This window comes from Choloepus didactylus, chromosome 22 (assembly GCF_015220235.1).
Source record: "Choloepus didactylus isolate mChoDid1 chromosome 22, mChoDid1.pri, whole genome shotgun sequence".
NCBI classification, from domain to species: Eukaryota; Metazoa; Chordata; class Mammalia; order Pilosa; family Megalonychidae; genus Choloepus; species Choloepus didactylus.
In genome coordinates, this window is record NC_051328.1 from 10,781,429 (window position 1) to 10,806,834 (window position 25,406).

The 25,406-nt window shown below is 39.6% G+C and overlaps 1 protein-coding gene across 1 annotated transcript in view; it reads left to right on the plus strand.

Moving 5' to 3' along the window:
- Positions 1-1,889: 1,889 nt before the first annotated feature.
- Positions 1,890-25,406, plus strand: part of LPCAT2 (lysophosphatidylcholine acyltransferase 2) — a 74,986-nt gene continuing 51,469 nt past the window's right edge. The window contains exons 1-3 of the mRNA XM_037815732.1: positions 1,890-2,201; positions 21,880-22,019; positions 24,508-24,725. Coding sequence (XP_037671660.1) covers positions 2,031-2,201; positions 21,880-22,019; positions 24,508-24,725 — 529 coding nt within the window. The 5' untranslated portion in view covers positions 1,890-2,030. The remainder of the gene's footprint in view (positions 2,202-21,879; positions 22,020-24,507; positions 24,726-25,406) is intronic.

Consider the following 25,406-nt stretch of genomic DNA (forward strand, 5'->3'; position numbering starts at 1 on the left):
AGGGAGACCCTTGTCTCCTTAAGGAAGCTTATATCCTGAGTCTAATACACTAAGATTCTCTGTTATATTAAGAGAGAATTCAGGTGACCCATAAAAGAATATCCCTAAAAGCAGCCATTTCTTGAGGGCTTTCCATGAACTCTACACATGCACTATTTTATTTAACTCTCACTACAACTCTATGGGGTAGGAATTACTCTCCTCTCCATTCTTATGGGGAAGCAAGCTCAGAGAGATGAAGTGACAAGCTCATGGTCACTGGTGTGGTTGGAAGACCCTGAGATTGTACAGTGGATACAATATGGAGGAGCAATTGTCCTAGGGCCCAGACTCAGTTTCTCTGCCTAGTCCCCAGCCTGCTGTGAACCGAATTGATCAGTAAGGATGTATTTGCCATCACCATCCTCTGATCCTCAGCCACACTCAGGGCTCGACAAGCTGGTCTCAAGTCCTGGGACGACTGTCTCCCTCCTCCTACCCCCCATCACCACCCATGACCAGACGCCCTCAGACTTCCCCAGGGTGAAGGGGAACCACAGCTCGAGTCATTTCCGTTTTCTGGGCCAGGTTCCTCTGTTGGAAATTGTCTTGTTTTTTGTTTTTTTTTTTTTTTGGCTTTGTTCTGATAATAGCTCAATTTTCCTTCAGAGGACCATCACTCTACTCTCAGTCCATATGTTTAGAGTTGAACAGATTCTACTCCAGGTACCAATTTCTTTGTTAGTCAGGACTCTTGTCTGTATCTGGCAAAAACAAACAAACAAAAAAACAATTCAAACTGGTTTAAGCAAAAACAAACACATACCAGAAATCAAACATAAACAAACAGAACCCTGAATATATTAGCTCCCTTAGTGGAGCAACCCAGGAGATAGTGGTTGTTTCTGGTATTGCTGGAGCCAGGTTCTCTGGATAATGGTTAAGTTGCTTGAGACTACTGTTCTGGAATCCTGGGCATTTTTGTACTAACCTAGTAAAAGATTCCTTCTAAGACTAACCAGAGTTTATTCCCTGGGCCTGATCTGCAAGAACGTGGTGCTAGATTTTTGAGACTATTGTTTTGTTGGGACCTTATTATTCCCTCCTCATAGAATCCCTCATTTTTGCAGCTGCAGTCAATGGGAAAGTACAAGCTCACCTGCTAGAGGCTCTTCAATTACAGGGATAACCAATGTGGAACAAGGGGTGGGGTTTGGCCATGTGGCTGAAGGCCTAGAAAGAGCAAAGGACCAGGGCCTTTGTCCAACCACCCTGCTCCTCTGGGGCTTTCACCCACCCTCAAAGGCTTCTGTCTAAATCCAGGAGGAGGGAACAGCATGGGGAGAGAAGAAACAGGGAGACCTCATCAACCATAAGCTCTAGGCAATTCCTTTGTAAGGGGGACACAAGGATGGTGGTTTCCAGGGCACTGGAGTGTCAACAACATTGGGGAAGCAGGTGGCAACTGCAATTTGTTGAGTGCCTTCCATGTGGCTTGTCCTGTGTAAGCCACATTTCATGTGTTCTATCATTTACTCCTCATGACAACCCTCTGAAATATGTTTATCCCCATTTTGCAGAAGGAGGCAACTGAGGCTCATGGCAATAGTGATTTGGCCAAGATCACAGAGCCTGTAAAATAGATTGGTAATCCAGGTATGCCTGCCCCTAAGGCAGAGAACTCTTCCTAAACTCTCTCTCACTGAGGTGACAGGAATATTGGAGTAACCTTCAGGGTCATTGCTGCAAAGAAAAAATACTCAACTCCAGTGGGCGGAGCTATAATTCCTGAAAAGGAAGAGCCTGGGGTGGATCCCGCGGGGGCGGAGCCAGGGCCCAGGGGGCGGAGCCAGCGCCCAGGGGGCGGGGCGAGACCTGACAGGCCCCCTAGGTAACTTTAGCGCCTGCGCAGCGGTCTCCGAGCCGCGCCTCCGGCTAGGGCCCCCGAGGGACGCGAACACCCTCTTGGCCCCCGCTCTAGCTTGGCCTGTGGCGCTCAGTCGCGCGCTCAGCGTCCGTCTCTTGGTTCGGGTCCGACGCCCGGCCGGGCCATGAACCGGTGCGCCGAGGCTGCGGCCGTGGCGGCCACGGTGCCGGGTGCCGGCGTCGGGGACGCGGGACTGAGGCCGCCGATGGTGCCCCGCCAGGCGTCCTTCTTCCCGCCGCCCGTGCCCAACCCCTTCGTGCAGCAGACGCGGATGAGCGCGGCGAGCCGGCTTTGGGTAAGGGGCGTGGGTCTGAGATGGGGTGGTCTGAGGGGGGCGTGGGTCTGAGCCGGGGTGGTCTGAGGGGGGCGTGGGTCTGAGCCGGGGTGGTCTGAGGAGGGGCGTGGGTCTGAGCCGGGGTGGTCTGAGGAGGGGCGTGGGTCTGAGCCGGGGTGGTCTGAGGAGGGGCGTGGGTCTGAGCCGGGGTGGTCTGAGGAGGGGCGTGGGTCTGAGCCGGGGTGGTCTGAGGAGGGGCGTGGGTCTGAGCCGGGGTGGTCTGAGCGGGGCGTGGGTCTGAGCCGGGGGGGTCTGAGGAGGGGCGTGGGTCTGAGCCGGGGTGGTCTGAGGGGGGCGTGGGTCTGAGCCGGGGTGGTCTGAGGAGGGGCGTGGGTCTGAGCCGGGGTGGTCTGAGGGGGGCGTGGGTCTGAGCCGGGGTGGTCTGAGGGGGGCGTGGGTCTGAGATGGGGTGGTCTGAGGGGGGCGTGGGTCTGAGCCGGGGTGGTCTGAGGGGGGCGTGGGTCTGAGCCGGGGTGGTCTGAGCGGGGCGTGGGTCTGAGATGGGGTGGTCTGAGGGGGGCGTGGGTCCGAGATGGGGTGGTCTGAGCGGGGCGTGGGTCTGAGCCGGGGTGGTCTGAGGGGGGCGTGGGTCTGAGCCGGGGTGGTCTGAGCGGGGCGTGGGTCTGAGATGGGGTGGTCTGAGGGGGGCGTGGGTCTGAGATGGGGTGGTCTGAGGGGGGCGTGGGTCTGAGCCGGGGTGGTCTGAGCGGGGCGTGGGTCTGAGATGGGGTGGTCTGAGGGGGGCGTGGGTCCGAGATGGGGTGGTCTGAGCGGGGCGTGGGTCTGAGCCGGGGTGGTCTGAGGGGGGCGTGGGTCTGAGCCGGGGTGGTCTGAGCGGGGCGTGGGTCCGAGATGGGGTGGTCTGAGGGGGGCGTGGGTCTGAGCCGGGGTGGTCTGAGAAGGGGCGTGGGTCTGAGCCGGGGTGGTCTGAGGAGGGGCGTGGGTCTGAGCCGGGGTGGTCTGAGGGGGGCGTGGGTCTGAGCCGGGGTGGTCTGAGGGGGGCGTGGGTCTGAGATGGGGTGGTCTGAGGGGGGCGTGGGTCTGAGATGGGGTGGTCTGAGGGGGGCGTGGGTCTGAGATGGGGTGGTCTGAGGGGGTCGTGGGTCTGAGCCGGGGTGGTCTGAGGGGTCGTGGGTCTGAGATGGGGTGGTCTGAGGGGGGCGTGGGTCTGAGCCGGGGTGGTCTGAGGCGGGGTGTGGGTCTGAGATGGGGTGGTCTAACGGGGGGCGTGGGTCTGGCGGCTGAGGGGGTCTGACGGGGGCGCGGACCTGAGAGAGGAGGTTGACTGAGTGTCCGTCAGTCTGGGAAGCAAAGTCGACGGAGGGGTAAGAGGATGTAGATGTGCAAGGGGGACTTTTGAGGAGGTCACGAGTCTGAAGGGGCTGGAGATGTGGGTCTGAGCGTTGAGGGCACTTGGGGGTGGTATGAGGGCGAGTGTGAGAAGAGGAGAGAGAGAGAAAACATGTGCCTCTAGAGAGAAGGGTAGGAAAGGCAAGAGGGCACCAGCCCGCCAGGGGCAGAGGAGACATTCTCTGCCTGAGGAGGTGGAATGAATCTGTGAGAGGAACTTCGACTTGAGTTTGTAAGAGTGGACTGGGAGGCAGAACTACCGCGAAGCGTGGGTTTGGGAAAGCCTTTCTTTCACTGAGGCAAGGGGACGGAAGAGGAGTCTGGCTTGGGAAGAGTGAGGGAGAAGGAGGAGATCCCGGGCCTGGAGTTAGAGCAACAGGTGAAGCTGGGATGATCTAGCTTAGCTGGAACATCAAGGGAAGGAAATTAGAATCAAGGAAAAAGGATAACTAAGTCAACTTAAAGTGTTCAACAGTTGTCCTGAATTCATCTTCACCCAAACACTTCTAGATTCAAGGCTGAGAGGTAGCTGGGATTTCCTTACACTGTTAGAAATGACTATACATGTACATACAAAGGAAGGTCCCTTCCCTTTCCCCTTCCTTTCCCTTCCCCTTTCCCTTCCCCTTTCCCTTTCCCTTTCTCTTTCCCTTTCCCTTTCCCTTTCCCTTTCCCTTTCCCTTCCCCTTCTCTTGCAAAGGGCTGCTTCTACCATTTGCAGTTAGGCTCACTCTTTGTACTTCCTCTTTGGTGAAATTAGTGATTAGAGAACAAGATAGAATATGCATGCTGCATTCATCCTGTGAGTTCTGTATGGGGGGGAATAGTTTTGATGTTTTCCTGTCCGTTTCACCATTAATTTGGATTTGAAGTAGTGTAATTTTTGCACAACCTGCTTGTAAACAGAGACCATCATCTGCTGCAGTGGAGACAGGCTAAGGGCTAACTAAGCAGCTGCCATGTATACCACATGGGGTGGTGGTTAGAACAATGGTAGATGGATGACTAGTTGAAGGGTGTGAGAGGAAGAGGAAGGCAAAGAATGTGGTAACACCACTTTGTAAAGAAACATTTAAAAATACGATCTTCATGTCTTTAAATGGATAGATGATCCCCTAATATCTTGAAACTTTTAAATACGAAGGCTACTATTCAAGATTAATTTTGGTGTGAGTTAGTCAAATCAACCATACTTAAGGAAAGTACATCTATTTGGCTTTGTATTTCAGAGGGCGTATCAAAGTGATATGTTTCTAGATATTTACCTTGCACCTTAAGTGAATCATTAAGTTTTTTATAGCATCACCTATTAATTGTTTGAGAGCATTTCTGCATAACTTTAAGAGAGCTGTAGTATAACAGAAAGATCACTGGTTGTAGTTAGAAAACTGCTCAGGACCTGTGATACACTAGTTTTGTGACTTTAGCCAAGTCACTTAAACTCCCTGAGCTTAACTTTCCTTGTCTATTAATTTGAAATAAAATACCCTTTTAAAGGTGGATTAAAATTAAGTGAGGTAATTTGTGCAGGAGTCTGGTATGTTGATCTTATTATGATCTGAATGATGGTAGTTATGTACTATTTGTGGTCTACAAACTATACTGCACTTAAAACTTACAATTTGGATTGCAAGGGATTGAACATGTTCTGGATATCAAAAAATAAAAAATAAAAAATCCATATAGACTAGAGATACGAAAGAGGTTTCAACGGCTTGAACGGTTTGGTAAAGGTCTATATTATCCAGCTTTAAAGATGAACATAGATTGATTTAAGTATGACCGATATGATTAATTCAGACTAAATTTAATCTTGAATAATGGTTCAGCCTTGCTTAAGTACTGTTGCCACTTTTGCATTTCATTATAGGGTTTAGCTTTGTTCCTCTCCTCCCACTCTTTTTTTAGCCTTCATTTCTTCAATAGAGAATGGAATTGAAATGAATGTGATTGTAATTGTGGAGTCATTCATTCCAATAAAAAAAAAATTGTTGAATGCCTACTATGTGCAGTGAAGAAGAGAAATAAGGGCCCTGACCATTTAAAGGTTACGTTCTACTGAGAGAGCTTAACAAAAAAATACAAAATATATAAATCCATGTTGTAGTAAGTGCTAGGAAGGAAAATCAGGGAATAGAGAATAACCATGATGAAGTGTTAAAAGAAGACCTCTCCACAAGGATTATGAATTACCAAATGGAAATATGGTGGAGAGTCCTCTTAAATTGTTAAAGAATTACCTCAGAGTTGGTTTACTAAGTACTATTATTTTGTCACAAATCTTGGAAATGGCTGAAAAATATGTTGCCCAATATTTGACAGTTCGTTCAATTAATATCTATACTGGTTGCTCAGTGTGGATGCGAGTGAATCTTACGTGAATATACTTAAATGCCTTCCAATTCTATCTTCAGTGTCTATGATACGGTCATTTCTTGTAGTCAGGATTACTTCTTCATGTTCTAGTAATGAGACCCCTTGAAAGAGAATCTCAGTCAGTGATCTGCCAAAGAGTGACTTGGGAACTTTCGACATCTCATCTTACCAAAATCATACCACTCTAAATAAATATACATCTATTTTAATACAGTGTGCTTGCTGTGTGTACGGAGTTTCAGGACAAGTCTCCTGGATCCCAGACTCCTTCTATGTGATAGTTCTGGAACTCCTACTTGGCTTACCGTCTACATAATTCTATATTATAGAAAATAGAGTTATGGCAAAGTCTCTCCAAATTTCTAAGTCAGTTTTCAAATGAAGAATAATTTAACAGGGCTAGTTCTGTTTCCAGGAATGGTGGAATAGCTTAATTTAGATCAACCTTCCTGTAAATAAACCCTGGGAAAAAAATATTTTGAAAGCTCTATAAAAGCGCTATAGAGCAACAAAAAGAAGACAGAAACTGGAGAGGATTTGTTCCTTGAAAGAAGAGAACTGAATTGTGTGAGACTCCCCCAACCTGCCTTTTTTTTCTAAGGGTTCTCTCTTGACACTTTAGAAGGGGATTGCTAGACAGCCTGAGTATTATTGATCTGAAATATCAGAGAACAGAGTCCTGGGCTGCCAGAGGGGATGGAATTGAGGGAGAACATCCCACAGAGGAGGGAGAGACAAATAGAGGGAGCTCGAAATCAGCATATAGACACACACACACACACACACACACACACACACACACACACACACCCGCTAAAATCCTTAGCTGCTCTCTGAACTGAGTATGCGCAAAGGAAGCTTCAAGAAGCCTGGAGGAAAGCTACAACTGGAAGGATGATGAAGCTGAGCAAACATTTCAATTGCCATCCACCTCAAGGGAGACAGTTAGAATCCCACCAATTTAGAGGGTCTTGGTAAACACCTCAGACTTTACACCAAAACCTCAAAGAAACTTATACTTTAAGAGGAAAGCTGTGTCCTAGGATTAAGGCTTCAGCCTAAGACTATAGGCAAATTTGAAGTAGACTTTCCCTAATAACATGTAAGAACAAGCCTCTGCAAGTCGAAGGTAATCAATCAGTATTTTACTTTACTTATCTGCTAGAACAAAAATAAAAACTCTTCAGAGGAGGATCCAGAATATCTGCAATATATCATCCAAAGTGGCCAATATAGTTTAAAAAATTATTAGACCTGCAAAGACATAGGAAAATGTAGGCTGTGATCAAGAGAAAAAGCAGTCAAGAAAAACAGATTCTGAAAGATCTCAGATGTTATAATTTGCAGATAAGTACTTTAAAGCAGCTATTATAAATATAAATATGTTCAAGAACTTAAAAGGAAGATGGTATTATAATGAGTGAATAGTGAGGGAGACCTTAGCAGAGAAATAGAAACTACAAAAAACAACTAAATGGGAATTCTAAAACCGAAAATTATTTTACCTGAAATGAAAAATTCGCTGGATGGGCTTGATAGTACATTGAAGACAAAATAAAGAGTCAGAGAACTTGAAGATAGATCATCAAACATTATTCTATCTGAAAAACAGAATGAAAAATAGTTGAGATGGGGCATCAGCAAAAAATGGTGGTGTAAAGGCTTCTGAAAAACATCTCCTCCATAAAAGCAGTGAGAACAATGGCAAAAATTGTTAAAGTCAACTTTGTCAGAAATCTGAAAATTAACCAAAGACTTACATCCATCCAAGAAAATGTGCTGAATCTAATAAGTGCAACAGTGTTTGTGGCATTTTAACTTGTCTCATTCTCATCCCCACTCCAGCTCTACATAGCCTTGAAAACCAATGTCTGCAATCACAGTTAAAACTAGCAACCTAGCAGCCACTAGACAGGGCAGAACAGGGTTGGCTCCAACTTTTAAAGCTTCATTCCCAAAGAATTATTATTATTTGATCTGTCAGATCAAAAGCAATTGTTTAACATCACAGCTGCCAGAGGTGGTAGGCAATAGTTGGAGCAAATAAATAGGATAAACAAAAAGCTTAAAAAGAAAATCTAGGTAATGAGGTGCCCCATTGGGGGACTTTGAAAAGCTCTGACGTATTCCTGAGAATCTAGAAGGTCACACACGTACATATGGCTGTGTGTATGCCCAAAAGGCTGTACATGTGCCCAGGAAAGACCTGAGAATGCCCTGAGCTCTCACTTCTGGCTAATCTTGAAACTCTATGTAAGCAGGAAGTGAAGGTTAAGGCAGAGTCATGAATTGCCCCCTGGCTGTTGAAGGTATACCCCAATATGCACACATGGACCTTTAGCCAACACTGGGAGACTTATTGGTTCCAAGCACTTAAGGAACCAATTAGAGATTTCAGTGGCCACACATGACAGAGAACACAGACTTTATAGATTTAGTCAGAAAAGTCACTAAACAAATAATAACAAACCACAACAACTGCAACAACCACAACAACAGAATGTCGAGGGGATACTCTGATTTTGAGAGTTATCATATTATATTATTTGAGATGTCCAATTTTCAGCAAAAATTACAAAGCATGCGAAGAAACAAGAAGGACTGGCCCATTAATAGGAAGAAAGAGGTCATAGCAATTGTCCCTGAGGAAATACAAATGTTGGGCTTAATGTACAAAGACTTTAAATATGTTCAAAGATCAGAAGGCAACAATGTCTAAAGAACTAAAAGAAAGTACTAGAACATCTCACCAAATGGAGAATGTCAATAGATATAGAAATTATATTAAAAAAAAAAAAAACATTGTGGTTTTGACTTGCATTTCCCAATATTTTGTAATTTTGTTTGTGGTTTCTTCTTTGACCCATGGATTATTTTGAAGTATGTTGTTTCATTTCCAAATATATGGAAATTTTTTCTCAGATATCATTCTCTTATTAATTTCTAATAAAGTTTGTCATGGTGAGAGAACATCTCTGTAAGATTTCAATGTTTTGAAATTTATGAGACTTCATTTATGTCCTAGCTTTTGGTCTATTTTGGTAAGTCTTCTGTGTGTTCTTGAAAACAATGTGTATTCTGTAACTGTTGGAGGGTAGTGTTCTGTAACTGGCAATTCAGTCAAGGTGGTTAATAGTGTTGCTCAGATCCTCTATATGCTTATTAATTTGGGGGCTATTTTTTCTATCCATTACTGAGAAAGGAATGTTAAAATTCTCACTTATAGTGGGATATTTCTTTGTTTAGTTCCCTCAGTTTTAGAGTCATATTTTTGAAACTGGTGTACACTGCACACTAGTTTAGTGCTGTTTTCCTGATGAATTGACTCTTAGTTGTATAAAATGTCTTTCTTTGTGTCTGATAATATGACTTGTCTTGAAGTCTGCTTCATACAATATTTATGTATCCATATCAGTTTTCTACATTGACTATGTGCATGGTGTATCTTTTTTCCTTCTTATTTGTGTATTTATATTTAAGGTGCATGAATTGTAGATAATGTATTTTGGGGTGTTGTTCTTTTGTCCAGTCTGACAATCTTTGCATTAAAATTAGAATGTTTTGTCCATTTACACTTAATGAAACTATTGATGTATTTGAGTTTAAGTCTACTGTTTTGCTATTTGTTTTCTATAGATTCCTTTAATTTTATGTTGCTCTATTTCTCCTTTTCTGCTTTCTTTGGTATTCATGAAATATATTTTTAGTGGTCCATTTCAATTACTCTAATGGCTTCTTATCTTTTTGTATTATTAGTCGGCAATTGCTCTGAGGATTACAATATGTGTACTTAACATTTGCAGTCTACTCAGACTTAGTATTGCATCACTTCACACAAGACATAGCAACAACGGTGCAATTCCATTGCTCCTCCCCCTATTCCTTTCTGGTATTGTCATCATATGTTTTACATCTGCGTATATTACAATCCCCAGAAAATGTTATAATTTTTATACTAAACATTGTATATGTGTAATGTTTGTATTAAACAGTCTTAATTGTAAATAAACCAAGGCAAGAAAAAAGGATAGTCTTTAGTGTTCCTTCCCATATTTATCATTTCCAGTGCTCTTCGTTCTTTCCTGTCTATCCATCTTCCTACATCCTGAGGAACTTCCTTTAGTATTTCTTATATACAAGTCTGATGATGTATTACCTCTATTTCCATTTATCTGAAAATTCCAGGATGACAGGTTTAAAAACTTACTTAAATTAAATATTTCATTCCATTGTCTTTTGTACTCCTTCTATATTGTTCATCTCTCTCTATATATATATATCCATATATACATATATGTATAGATAGATTTATAGATAGATATAGATAGATATTACTTTTGCCTTTGGATGCTTTCAAGATTCTCTATTTTTCGTTTTCAGCATTTTAACTGTGATTGAAATTTTCTTTAATTTATTCTGCCAACCTAGTGGGTGTGAAGTGAGTCTTTCGGAGGAAACAAAAGAGAACTAAACATAAAATAAAGCTTAATAAATTAGACTTTGATATGATAGGAGGCGGGGCAAGATGGCAGCATAGAGAGGAGTGGAAGCTAAGTAGTCCCCCTGGAACAACTACAAAAAACCAGAAACAACTAGTAAATAATCCAGAATAACTGCGGGGGGACAAACGAGACCATCCACTCATCATACACCAACCTGAATTGGGAGGAATGCCCAAGAACACAGCATAAAATCTGTAAGTAAAACCTGCGGATCCAAGTCGTGAGACCTCCTCCCCCATAGCCCGAGCTGCAAAGCCTCGTGGTGCCAGAGAGAAGCTCTCTCCCAGCAAGCAAATATAGCTCAGCTGAGCTCCAACTGGGGTTTTAAGTAGCGAGCGTGAACTGCTCACTACAGGTACGCATCCCCAAAAAACAGACAGAGGCTTTGGGTGACGACTGACCTTGGAGAGCCGGAGGGTCGCCTTGGACTGGGTCTGAAGGGGACTATCTGTTTCTTTTTCGGCTCAGTGGAGAAAGCCCCAGTCATTTTCAGTTTCCAGGGCTGTGACTCTGGGAAGGGTGGAGACAGCACAAGCAGAGAGCGAGACCATTGAAATGCTAATGACCTCCACCTGCGGGGTCTGTCTTCTCTAGGAGGAAAGGGGTGGGGCCCTTTCCATTCAGAACCAGACCCCAGAGCCTGGGGGAACACGGCCATACCTCCTCACACCAGTCAAGAATTATAGGCTAACAGGCGTCACCTGCTGGGCAGAAAAGCACAGTGACCTGAGGCATCAAAGGGTGGAGGAATTTTCTAAGACACACCCACAGAGAAACCAGATACTGAATATTTCTTCCCTCTGGGACCTGAGCCTGTTCTGGTCTGGGAAAACCTGATTTGGATAACCAAGGAAACCATGCCTAGACAACAGAAAATTACAACCTACACTAAGAAAAACAAAATTATGGCCCAGTCAAAGAAACAAACGTACACTTCAACTGAGATACAAGAATTTAAACAACTAATGCTCAATCAAATCAAAAAGTTTAGAAAAGATACTGCAAAAGAGATAGAGGCTGTAAAGGAAACACTGGGCATATATATGGCAGAAATCAAAAGTTCAAAAAAACAACTAGTAGAATCTATGGAAATGAAAGGCACAACACAAGAGGTGAAAGACACAATGGAAACATACAACAGCAGATCTCAAGAGGCAGAAGAAAACACTCAGGAACTGAAGAACAAAACACCTGAAAGCCTACACGCAAAGGAGCAGATGGAGAAAAGAATGAAAAAATATGAGCAATGTCTCCGGGAACTCAAGGATGAAACAAAGTACAATAATGTAAGTATCATTGGTGTCCCAGAAGGAGAAGAGAAGGGAAAGGGGGCAGAAGCAATAATAGAGGAAATAATTAATGAAAATTTCCCATCTCTTATGAAAGACATAAAATTACAGATCCAAGAAGCACAGCGTACTCCAAACAGAAGAGATATGAATAGGCCTTATGCCAAGACACTTAATAATCAGATTATTAAATGTCAAAGACAAAGAGAGAATCCTGAAAGCAGCAAGAGAAAAGCGATCCATTACATACAAAGGAAGCTTAATAAGACTATGTGCGGATCTCTCAGCAGAAACCATGGAGGCAAGAAGTAAGTGGTGTGATATATTTAAGATACTGAAAGAGAAAAACCGCCAACCAAGAATCCTATATCCAGCAAAGCTGTCCTTCAGATATGAGGGGGAGCTCAAAATATTTTCTGACAAACAGACAATGAGAGACTTTGTGAACAAGACACCTGCCCTACAGGAAATACTAAAGGGGTCACTACAGGGTGATAGAAGACAGGAGTGCGTGGTTTGGAACACAATTTTGGGAGATGGTGGCACAGCAATGTAAGTACACTGAACAAAGGTAACTATGAATACGGTTGAGAGAGGAAGGTGGGGAGCATGTGAGACACCACAAGAAAGGAGGAAAGATAAAGACTGGGACTGTGTAAGTTGGTGAAATCTAGAGTATTCAACAATTGTGATAAAATGTACAAATATGTTCTTTTACGAGGGAGAACAAGCAAATGTCAACCTTGCAAGGTGTTAAAAATGGGGAGGCATTGGGGGAGGGATGCAATCAGCATAAACTAGAGACTGTAACTAATAGAATCATTGTATTATGCTTCCTTTAATGTAACAAAGGTGATATACCAAGGTAAATGCAGATAAGAGGTGGGGATAGGGGAGGCATGTTAGATACTTGACATTGGTGGTATTGTCTGATTCTTTATTCTACTTTGATTTAAGGTTATTTTTCCTTTTGCTGCTTCCTAGCTGTCATTTTTTTTTTCCTCTTTCTTTTGCTTCTCTACCTTCTTTGACTCTCCCTCCTGCCTTGTGGAAGAAATGTAGATGCCCTTATATAGATAGTGGTGAAGGTGGTGAACACATAAATATATGACCATGCAGAGAACCATCGATTATTTACTTGGGATGGAATGTATGGTGAGTGAACAAAACCATTTAAAAAAAAAATGGGTTGATGACAAAACCTCGAGGGCAACATACTGAGTGAAATAAGCCATACACATAAGGACAATTATTGCAGGGTCTCACTGATAGGAATTAATTATAATATGTAAACTCATAGACATGAAATATAAGGTACCAAGATATAGGACGAGGCTTAAGAATGGGGAGTGGTTGCTTAGTATGAGCAGAATGTTCAATTAGGATGAACTTAAATGTTTAGAAATGAACAGGGATGTTGGTAGCAAGATGTGAGAATAACTAACAGCGCCGAATGGTGTGTGAATGAGGTGGAAAGGGGAAGCTCAGAGTCATATATGTCACCAGAAGGAAAGTTGGAGGTCAAAAGATGGGAATGTATAAAACTGAATCTTGTGGTGGGCAATGTCCACGATCAACTGTACAAATACTAGAAATTGCTTCCATGAACCAGAATAAATGTATGATAATACAATTAGAAGTTAATAATAGAGGGGCATATAGGGACGAACTATATACCTATTGCAAACTATATACTACAGTTAGTAGTATTTCAACATTTTTTCATAAACAGTAACAAATGTACTATATCAATACTACGAGTCAACAATTGAGGGGGGTTGGTTAGGGATAGGGGAGGATTAGAGTTTCCTTTTCTTTTTTTCTTTTTTCATCTTTCGCTTTATTTCTTGTCTGGAATAATGAAAAGTTTCTAAAAATTGAACAAAAATTAAGTGTGATGGATGCACAGCTGTATGAGGGTACCCAGGGGCAAGTGATTGTACACTTTGGATCTTTGGATAATTGTATGGTATCTGAACAATCTCAATAAAAATGAAAAAAATAAATAAATAAATTAGACTTTATTATTCAGGTTCTCCAGAGGAACAGAACTGATATATATCTCCAAATTCTACAGGGCAGGCTTCAAGTTGGGAATTCCGATGAAGGGGGCAATGAATTCCTCAGGAGAAGCTGTCTGTCTGAAATAGAGATAAAAATTCTTCTTTCCCTTTAATGGTTCCACTGATTGGATAAGGTGATACTCATTTCATTGCTGAAGGCAATCTCGTTTATTGGTTATAGTTGCAATCATCTGTAGATGCAATCAACTGATGAATGATTTACATCCATCCATGAAATACCCTCACAGTGTCAATCAAGCCACCTTGCTTGACCAAACAACTGGACATCATAACATAGTCAAGTTGACCCATGAAACTAACCATCACAGACTTCATCAAAATTAAAATTCTTCTCATCAAGACGCCATTAAAAAAATGAAAAGGCAGGCCGCAGAATGGGAGAAAACTTTTCTGTTACTCACATTGACAAAGGACTTGTATACAAAATATGTAAATAATGCCTAGAAATTGATAATATAAAGGAAAACAATCCAATTAAAATGGGCCAAAGACTTGAGCAGACGGTTCACATAAGGAGATAAAGGAATGACCACTAAGCATATGAAGTTGTGCTCAGCATCATTGTTTATCAGGGAACTGTAAATTAAAGCCACAGTGAGCTATCAGTTCACAACCACTTGGATAGCTAAAATTAAAAAGACTGACAACATGGAATGTTGGTGAGGATGTGGAGCAACAGGAACTCTCATACATTGTCGGTGAGAATGTAAAATGGTACAGCCACTTTAGAAAATGCTTAGTTTCTTATAAAGTTAAGCTTACACCTTTCCTATGGCCCAACAATTTTACTTCCAGAGAAATGAAAATGTATGTTCACACAAAGAATTGAACATAGGGACTAGTAAATGTTCCAAGGAAATATATTCATAAGAACTAAAAATTGATAGTAGGGAATATGGGGGAATAGGGAGCTCCAGGACTCACTCCTTTTCCAAAACAGCTAGTGAGCAGGTAGGAACTGCCTGAAACAACGGTTCTGGGGCTCTGGAGGCCAGGGGAGCATTGTACAGCCTCCAAGGAAGAGTGGTAGGAAGAGGCTGAGAAACTGCAGTAAAGAACTGTCGGTAACTCACTCTGTGGCAGCTGTCAGTGCAGATACCCCATATCACACTCAAGGTGGCTGGTTGTTGAAGTTCTCTTCTCCAAGAATGGGGAAGGGAGGTATGGCCAAGCACTAATCATCTTTTGATTGGTGAATTTGTATCTCTGAGTCACTGCTCTAAACTACTGTTACAGCCCTCAGTGAATATGGATGGTCTGTGGTCACTGTTTCAATCCCGCCCCTGACAGGGGCAGAGGTGGTGGAGGTTTATAGACACAATACCTCTTTAGGGATGCTGAAGAATGCCATCTCCTGGGCAGGCCAGGAGAGTGCACCTTCATGAAGTCATCAAAAAGGTTTTTGGCATCGTTCCTGACCCTCTCCCCAGGGCCCTTTGGAGGTGGTCTGGGCCCCCTTCATAGGTCTCTGGCCTTCTTTTGACTTGGAAATATTAACTTGGGAAAGTCCTCTCTTGGGTGACCCACCTCCCAGAATTTTTCCCTCAGGCAAAAGCAGCTAGAAGCAAAGAAAGGAATGTTAACAAACAAACAAACAAACAAACAAACAAACAAAACACTATAGAGGCAAAACAAAAGCAGATCAAGATTCCTGGAGAAGGAAAAGAGGGAAGGAAGCTCTCCTCTGGGGGTGAAACAGTTGCACAAATAGTGCAACCTTAAAAACTGTACTGTATATCCAGGATGGGAAGCAGATGAAGAAGAGCTGGAAAATCTGATCAGTTAAACAGGGGCAATTCTCAAGGTCTAGAATAAGTTAAACCAAGTGTCAAAGAAGAGCCTTAACACAAAGCTAATCAACAATAAAACCCTAGACAACAGAAAGAAACTGACCTTCAGAGTAAACTCATCAAGATATATGACTAGACAGCAACAAAAAATTATAAGCCAAAATAAGAAACAGGGAGATATGACTCAGTCAAAGGAACAGATTAAAACTTCAGAGGAGACACAGAATTTGGAACAACTAATCAATGATGTTCAAACAATTCTCTTAAATCAATTCAAGATGATGAAGGGAAATGTAGCTAAAGAAATACAGGATATTAAGAAAACACTGTGTGAGCATAAAGAAGAATTTTGTATATAAAGAAACATAACAAATTATGAGAATAAAAGACACAATAGAAGAGATTAAAAATACACTAGAGGCATACAACAGCAAATTTGAACAGACAGAAGAAAGAATCAGTGAACTAGCAGACAGGACAATCAAAATCTTACAGATAGAGGAAAGAATGGAAAAAAATTAAGCAGGGTCTCAGGGATTTGAATGACAGCATGAAGTGCACAATCATATGCATCATGGGTCAAGGGTCTCCTGCATCAAGGAGCAGAAAGAATATTTGATGAAATAATGAAAATTTCCCGACTGTTATGAAAGACATAAATATACATGTCCAAGAAGCACAACGTACTTTTAACAGAATAAATCCTAATAGACGTTCTCTAAGACACTTTACTAATCAGACTGTAAAATGCCAAAGATAAAGAGAGAATCCTGAAAGCAGCAAGAGAAAAGCAATTCATCATATATAAGGGAACCACAATAAGACTAAGTGCCAATTTCTCATCACACACCATGGAGGCAAGAAGGCAGTGGTATGATATATTTAAGGTACTGAAAGAGAAAAATTGCTGGCCAAGAATTCTTTATCCAGCAAAACTGTCCTTCAAAAATGAGGGAGAGTTTCAAATATTTACAGATAAACAGAAACTGAGAGGGTTGGTCAACAAGATATCTGGTCTACTCTAAAGAGAGTTCTGCAGAATGAAAGGAAAAGACAGGACAGACAGCCTTGGAGCAGTGTGTAGAAATGAAAATATCAGAAAGGGTAACTAAAAGGGTAAAAAGAGAGACAAAGATAAGACATGACATATAAAAACCAAAGGGATAAAATGGTTGAAGTAAGTTCTGCCCTTACAGTAATAACATTGCTTATTAATGGATTAAATTCCCTAATCAAAAGACACATATTGGCAAAATAGATAAAAGTATGATCCAACTATATGCTGTCAACAAGAGACTCACCTTAGACCCAAAGACACAAAAAAGTTGAAAATGAAAGGTTGGAAAAAGATATTCCACACAAACAGTAACCAAAAAATTGCTGGAGAAGCTAGCTATACTAATATCAGACAAAATAGACTTTAAACATAAAACTGTTATCAGAGACAAAGAAGAACACTATATATTAATAAAATGGGCAGATTTGTTTGAACATCATTGATTAGTTATTCCAAATTCTATGTCTCCTCTGAAGTTTTAATTTATTCCTTTGACTGAGCCATAACAATGACAAATATTAATGCACCTAACCATGATGCCCCAAAATACACAAGACAAACACTGGCAAAACTGAGGGGAGAAATAGACATTTCTACAATAATAGTTGGAGACTTCAATACACCATTCTCATCAATAGATAGAACATCTAGACAGAAAACCAGTAGGGAAACAGAGAACTTGCATAATTATGGTAAATGAACTGTATCTGGCAGAACATTGCACCTCAAAACAGAAGGATATACGTTCTTCTCAAGTGCACATGGATCATTCTCCAAGATAGACCACACATTGGGTCACAAAACAAGTCTTAATAAATTTAAAATGCTGGAAATTATACAAAGCTCTTTCTCTGACCATAATGAATAGAGCTGGAAATCAATAACAGGTGAAAAGCTGGAAAATTCACAAATATATGGAAGTTATACAACACACTCTTAATTATGGGTCAAAGAAGAAATGGCAAGAGAGTTCAGTAAATATCTCAAGACCAATGAAAATGAGAATGCAACATTAAAACTTATGGAATGCAGTGAAGGCAGTGCTGAGAGGGGAATTTATAGTCCTAAATGCCTACATTAGAAAAGAAGAAAGAGCTAAAGTCAATGACCTACCTGCACACCTGGGGGAACTAGAAATAGAACAGAAAACTAATCCCAAAGCAAACAGAAGGAAAGAAATAACTGAGATTAGAGCAGAAATAAATGAAATTGAGAATGAAAAAGAAAATGGAGAGAATTAACAAATCAAAAGTTGTTTCTTTGAGAAGCTCAATAAAATTGACAAACTCTTAGCTAGATTGACAAAGAAAAAGAAAGAGAAGATGCAAATAAATAAAACTCAAAATGAGAGGGGAGGCATTACTACTGTCCACACAGAAATAAAAAGGATCATAAGAAGATACTATGAACAACTGTTTGCCAAATAGTTAGACAATTTATATGAAATGGACAAATTCCTAGAAACACACAAACAACCTACACCTTACTCGAAGATAGGAGACTTCAACAGACCAATTAAAAGTAAAAAGATCAAATCAGTCATCAAAAACCTCCCAACAAAGAAAAGCCCAGGACCAGATGACTTCACAAGTGAATTCTGCCAGTCATTCCAAGAAGAATTAATACCAGTCCTGCTCTAATTCTTCCAAACAGGTGAAGAGGAGGGAACACTACCTAACTCATTCTATGAAGCCAACATCACCCTAATACCAAAGCCAAATAAAAATACTACAAGAAAAGAAAATTACAGACCAATTTCTGTAATGAAAATTTTCAGGAAAACACTTGCAAATCAAATCCAATAGCACATTAAAAGCATTATGCACCATGATCAAGTGGTTTTTTCTAAGGTATGTAAGGGTGGTTTGACACAAGAAAATCAATTAGTGTAATACACCAAATTAACAAATCAAAGGAGGAAAACCACATAATTATCTTGAGTGATGCAGACAAGACATTTGACAAAATCCAGCATCCTTTCTTGATAAAAACATGTCAAAAGATAGGAATAGAAGGAAACTTCCTCAACATGATAATGGGCTTATATGAAAAACCCACAGCTAACATCATACTCACTGGTGAAAGACTGAAAGCTTTCCCTCTAATATCTGGAACAAAACGAGGATGCCCACTGTCACCACTGTTAACTCAACATTGTGCCAGAAGTTCTAGCCTGAGCAGTCAAGCAAGGAAAAGAAATAAAAGGCATCCAAACTGGAAAGAAAGGAGTAAAACTTTCATTATTTGTAGAGGACATAATCCTATATACAGAAAATCTCTAAAAATCTACAACAAAGCTACTAGAGCTGATAATCAAGTTCAGCAAAGTGGTGGGATACAAGATCAACATGCCCAAATCAGTACTGTTTCTATACACTAGTAATGAGCTATCTGAGGAGGAAATCAAGAAAAAAGCTCCATTTACAATAGCAACTAAAGGGATCAAGTATCTAGGAATAAATTTAACCAAGGATGTAAAAGACTTGTAAACAGAAAACTGCTAAACATTGCTAAAATAAATCAAAGAAGACCTAAGTAAATGGAAGGACATTCTGTATTCATGGATAAGAAGACTAAATATTGTTTAAGATATCAGTTCTACCCAAATTGATTTACAGATTCAATGCAATCCCAATCAAAATTCTAGCAGCCTATTTTGCAGAAATGGAAAAGCCAATTATCAAATTTATTTGAAAGTGTAAGGGACCCCAAATAGCCAAAAACGTCTTGAAAAAGAACGAAGTTGGATGACTCACACTTCCTGACTTTAATGATATTACAAAGCTACATTTGGAAAGTTGGAAGATGAAACATGGGACTGTATAACACAGTGAACCCTGTTGTGGGTGATTAACTGTGGTTAATAGTACAAATATAAGAATTTTCTTTCGTGAGTTATAGCAAATGTATAACACTATTACAAGGGGTTAATAATAGGTTGATATATGGGAAAAATATGGACTATACTAACAGTGATATTTCAATATTCTTTCATCAGTTGTAACAAAGGTACCACACTAATGCCAAATTTCAACAATAAGGGGGTATATGGGAATGTTGTATTTTTAAATGACTTTTTTTGTAAACCTACAACTTTTCTAATTAAAAAAATATTTTTTAAAAAACTAATAATAGAATAAATGTCTATGAATAAGTGAATGGATAAATGAAATGTGATACATACATAGAATGGAGCTATACTCTGCAATTAAATAGAATAAACTGCTGATACATATGACAGCATTGTTGAATCTCAAAAGTATCAAGTGAAAGAAGCCAGACATAAAAGAGTACATACATACTATATGATTCCATTTATCTGAAAATCAGAACAGGCAAAACTATAGTGAAAGAAAGCCTGTCAGTCATTGCCTGGGGCCAGGGAAGTTGTATTGTATGTTAAAGGAGCATAAGGGAACTTTCTGGGGTGAGGGGAATGTTCTATATTTTGATCGTGGTGATGGTTTCAGAGGGGTACGCATTTGCAAAACTTACTTAAAATGGTTGCATTTTATTTTATGTAAATTATACTATGATAAACTTGATTTTTAAAAAAATACTTCCAACACCAAATGTTGGCAAGAACGTAGCACACTGAAATTCTTGTGCTTTGCCAGTGGCAATTTGAAATGATACAACCACTTTGGACAGTTGTTTCTCAGTTTCATATAAGTTAAACTACCTCTGTGACCTAAGAATTCCTCTCCTATATATTCACCTAAGAGAAATGAAAACATATGTCAAGAAAAGCTTGTACAAGACTTTTCATAGTAGCTTTATTGTTCATAATATCCCACAACTGGAAACAACCCAAATCTTCATAAACAAGAGAAAGGATAAACACATTGTGGTATAATTATACAGTGGAATAATACTTCGCAGTCAAAAAGAATGAATTATTGATATACAAAACAACATAGTTGAATCCCAAAAATTTTAAGTGGAAGAAGCCAGACACACAGGATTATATAATATATGATTCCATTTATGTGATGTTCAAGAACAGACAAAACTAATCTATGGTTTTAGAAATCCAGCAATGGTTGTCTAAGGAGATAGGAAGTGACTGGGAAAGGGCACAAGGTGGTGGTGAATATGTTCTGTACATTGATTGGAGTGGTTTTGCAAGTTTATCAAAGCTCATTAAGATCTGTACATTTCCTTATATGTAATTTTTACCTCAAATGCACATGTGCATGCAAATAATTCAACAGACATTAGATAACTAGAATATTTTTGGCATTTCTTGTAAATGATTTGATGATGTTCCTAATAAGGGCCAGTAGGGACAGAGGAAGGATAACACCATTTGAGTAGTATAACTGACATATAGAGAAAAGATCATTTGTTATACATAAAAACAGTTTATTGTACTTAAAAGGCATACGGTATAGGATAAAGAGCAAAGGCTTTGTAACCAAATTGGATTCAAACCCTAGTTCTGCCATTTACTGGCTATGTGATCTTGAGCAATTTAACTCCCTCTGTGCCAGTCCTTTCTCATCTTTCTTGAAGTATCAGTTTACTGCATGCCAGGTGCCCGGAGTGCCTGGGACATTTCTTATTATTTATTCTTATTATTTATTCACTTTTCTCTCTTTTTAATTTATATTTTCTCCTTCTCCATCTTTTTATTGTTATTAGTTATAAAGGACTGGCAGCTATATAAAATAATGCACTTACTTCTTCACAATCTAATGTCTTGTTTACACTCTTCCTTTTACCGATAGCTCAAAAATTTTTTTCTCCTTTTGCCTTGCTATCTCCTGCTTGTCTTTCAAGACTATTCAGGCTTTGACTTCTCTAGGAGGTTTTCTGTTAAGTAGACAATCCTTTTATTTGTTCCTCAATATCCTTTGTTCTTCCAAACACAGATAAACTTGTATTATAGTGATTGGTTTTCTTTAGTTTCTCTTGCTATGGAGTAGGTTTTGTGAGACCAGATATAATGTCTTATTTTTCTCTGTATCTTTATTGCTTGGGTCCTTGTCTGTCACAGGGTAGTGCACCATTCATCCTTCAATGAATGCATGCATAAATACCATAAAAATTTCCTCTTGCATGTTTCTGTAAAGTGTTTCTATCATTTTAAGTTGCTACTGGAAATGTATGAGAATTTCAGTTGTGCTATATCCTTGCCAATATCAAAGTAATATCCATTCATTCATTTTTATCTAACTTTGACTTTCAGATTTTCCTTCTTGGAGTTATCCTGCTTCCAATTCGTGCCTTACTGGTTGCATTAATTTTATTATTAGCATGGCCATTTGCTGCGATTTCAACAGCATTCTGCCCTGAAAAGCAGACCCACCCAGTAACAGGTTGGAGGAGGTAAGAAACAATTATGTCAAAATAAAAGGTAAATCATGATAAAAAAAAAAGAGTTTATATGGTTCAGTAAGTAATCAATAGTTTTATGCAATTGCTACCTAATCAATTTTAATAATTTATTTTTTTCTCAGATTAAATTGGCTTTAATTTATAATATGTAGAAATTACTCTCCAAGTACATTATAAACATCTTCTGTTGAAGTCATAATTTCCTAATATTAAAACATCTTGCTTTCAGATATTATTCCAAAATAATAGATCTCTGGTTCTAAAAAATACCCAATTAGTATACCTAAAACAATTGCAGTTAGAAAATATCTGACTTTCTTTTGCTTTCCCTCAGTTTTCGCATTTGCTTTGTCCCCCTATAGTAACTACATACTTTTTGAACAAGTTTTACAGTGGAATAATTAAGTGAATCAATTATGACATTTTTATTAGTTACTTCAGTGTTGGTTATTAATAACAGTTTATTTATTAAATCAATATAGACTGCCTCTTTTGAACATTAGCTTTGAGGTATCATGGAACTGCTTCTCAAGCATTGCCCATCAGCATAGTGAGAGAGAACAGAGTAATCATGATTTAATAAAACTACCAACAAGAGTTATTCCTCTTTGGCAGAATCAGCTTCTTGTCATCTGTATATCTTGAAAGTGTGGCTCTTAACGTGGAATCCGTGGATTCTATAGAAATCCATAAATGGGCTTTAGGGCACTGAATGTCGGACTCCCTGAAATCCGGTATAATATTTTTTTTGTATACAAGTGTCTAGCCTTCCCATCCATGTTTAAAATGAGGATAAGTCTTCAGAAAATTTAAGAAACACTGTTCTAGAGATTTTTTAGGAAATTTGCAATTTGCTGTTTAGTTCATTTTCTAGTAAACAAATGTCAGTATCAAACCCAAGGCTGGTTTCAAGTGGAACTGAATTCAATGCTGGCAATACTCCCAGAGAACTAATACCACCTCAGTCGTTGCAAGTCATATTTCTTAGCTTTATGACTCAAGGTTTGTGGTGTAAAGAACACATTAAGAGATGTTTCACACCTTATCAGTTCCTTTCGGTTTATCTCTTTGGTTTCTAATGATAATGGCTTATGAAAACCTAGGATGATGGAAGAAATAGGCTACAAATTCAGAAAATAGATCTAATAAATGTTAGAAAAAATGTTCTGCATTCAATTAAGCCAGTGTCTCCATGTCCTCTCAAACAGATAAAGTTGCAGTTATTAGGCTGCACTAGACTCACAACATTTAAATAATGTGTTTAATTGCTCTTAAGATGGTATATTTTGGAATGTAGCTGTCAGATACTATGTTACTATAGATAAAAAATGGAAGTTTTAGAAATTCAGTGAGGGGGATGCTCTTTGTATCCTTACAAGAATGGAGACTACATCTCAAAACTAAAGGGGGAAGAAGGGAGGTGTAGTCACTTCCCAGTGTCCTCTCCAAAAGTCATTTGTCTTAGTGGGTCTCACTTCTTGCTGTGAAATAGAAGTTATAGAAACTTCAGTAGCTAGTTGCTGATAGCTCCTCACTATATTATTTTAAGAATGTTGAAAGAATTAGACAGGAAGCCCATTTTAAAAATCACTGGATACTTGGTGAATGAGACACATATTTTTTCCATAGGAACCTATAGACTTATTCACAAACTGAGATATTCATCCTGTTTTTGCAGTTTTAGAAGTATGTTTCTTTTTCCTAACTTGACTGAGCTTATTAAGGACAGAAAGTGGATCTTACTTGTCTTGTGTGCCCAGCACAGTTGCTGGTACAGTTTGATGAATTAATTTATCTTTAATGGCAGATTCTTCTTAAAATAAGTAAACAACCAGATTTCTGGAATGGCTTAAGTACATCTCTGTTCCAAGGGAGTAAAATGTTAGCTTTACTTCTTAAGATCCTTGACAATCTGTAAGAGCTCTGATTGTAGATAATATGGCATACTTTTTAAAAATTACTCCTAAAATAACTCTGAGGACAGTTGGAGCATGAGAGTTCTAAAAATGTTTTGGGAGATAGTAGCATCTTCCTTATAAAAATAGAGACTCCCAAGATGACTACTCTGAAGGGTACTACTCATTTCATTGTCTCAGTGGGGTATGGGTAGTGAAAAGTCATTCTTATCACTACAGTAGCAGAATAATGGAGCCACTAACTCGTTGTGTATCCCTAGACAAATTACTTTCTCTCTTTGTGCCTCAGTTTCCTCATCTGTAAAGTGGGAATGACGACGATGATGATGATGATAATAATAATAATACGTACTTCCTAAGGTTGGGCTGAGGATTAAATAAATTAATATATGAAAAGCCCTTAAATCAGAAAAGAGCTCCGTGCATTAACTATCCTTTTTAGCTCATATTTTAAAATGAAGTGTTCGACATGTTTGGTTTTCTTATTATATTTTAGAGTAAAGCCCTGCTGTTAGCTTCAATTAGCTTAGCTAATTATGTCTTTTTTATGTTAATTTTCAAAGGAAGTTTACTCAACCAGCTTTGAAGTTCCTGGGTCATGCAATGTTCTTTGCAATGGGATTTATAGTTACCGTGAAAGGAAAGATTGCAAGTCCTTCAGAAGCACCAATTTTTGTTGTTGCTCCTCATTCAACATTCTTTGATGGAATTGCCTGTGTCATCGCTGGGTTACCTTCTATGGTATCTCGAAATGAGAATGCACAGGTTCCTTTGATTGGCAGTAAGTACTTGTAACGTAGACAAAATATTTTCATGCTCACACTTTAAATTCAAAAGTCACATGGTTTATTGGTAGACTTTTTAAAAACTTTAAAATAAACTATTTCAAGCATATGTCCTTTTTTATGAGATATTATATTGAAGGAATTAATATATGAAAAGATTGGTGACTTCCCTATCTGTACCATTATAATTCTTTTAAACTCTTATCTTTATCTCTGTACCATCATGTCTTTCTATTCTTTTATATATGACCAGAAAGATCAGCTTTCAGACACCAAGCATGATTGATTTTTTTGAGAGAGAATTTAGCCGAAGAATTTGTGAAAAAACACCAATTTGTCACAATTTACATGCTGTTTCATGAATATTTCTTCAGGGTTTTAGGCTCATAAATGCACTAAGTCTTTTCTCCTGTTTTCTTCATTATTGCCCCCAAATCTCCATGAGGGATCAGTGTGTAACTCTTTGAAAATTATTATGTGGAATAATAAGTGCTTCCTGCCATAAAAAATAATAAAGCAAGTGAAGTGTTCTCCCACCAGATGCTTTGGTCTCTCCCTCAGGTACTAGTCTCCAAGTAACTGCTCCCAGTTGTCACAAGGTTATTGCAAACATCGAGTGATGAGAGAGTGGGTGTGAAAGTTGCTGGTGTTGCCTTGGTGATTTGGAGAAATATTAG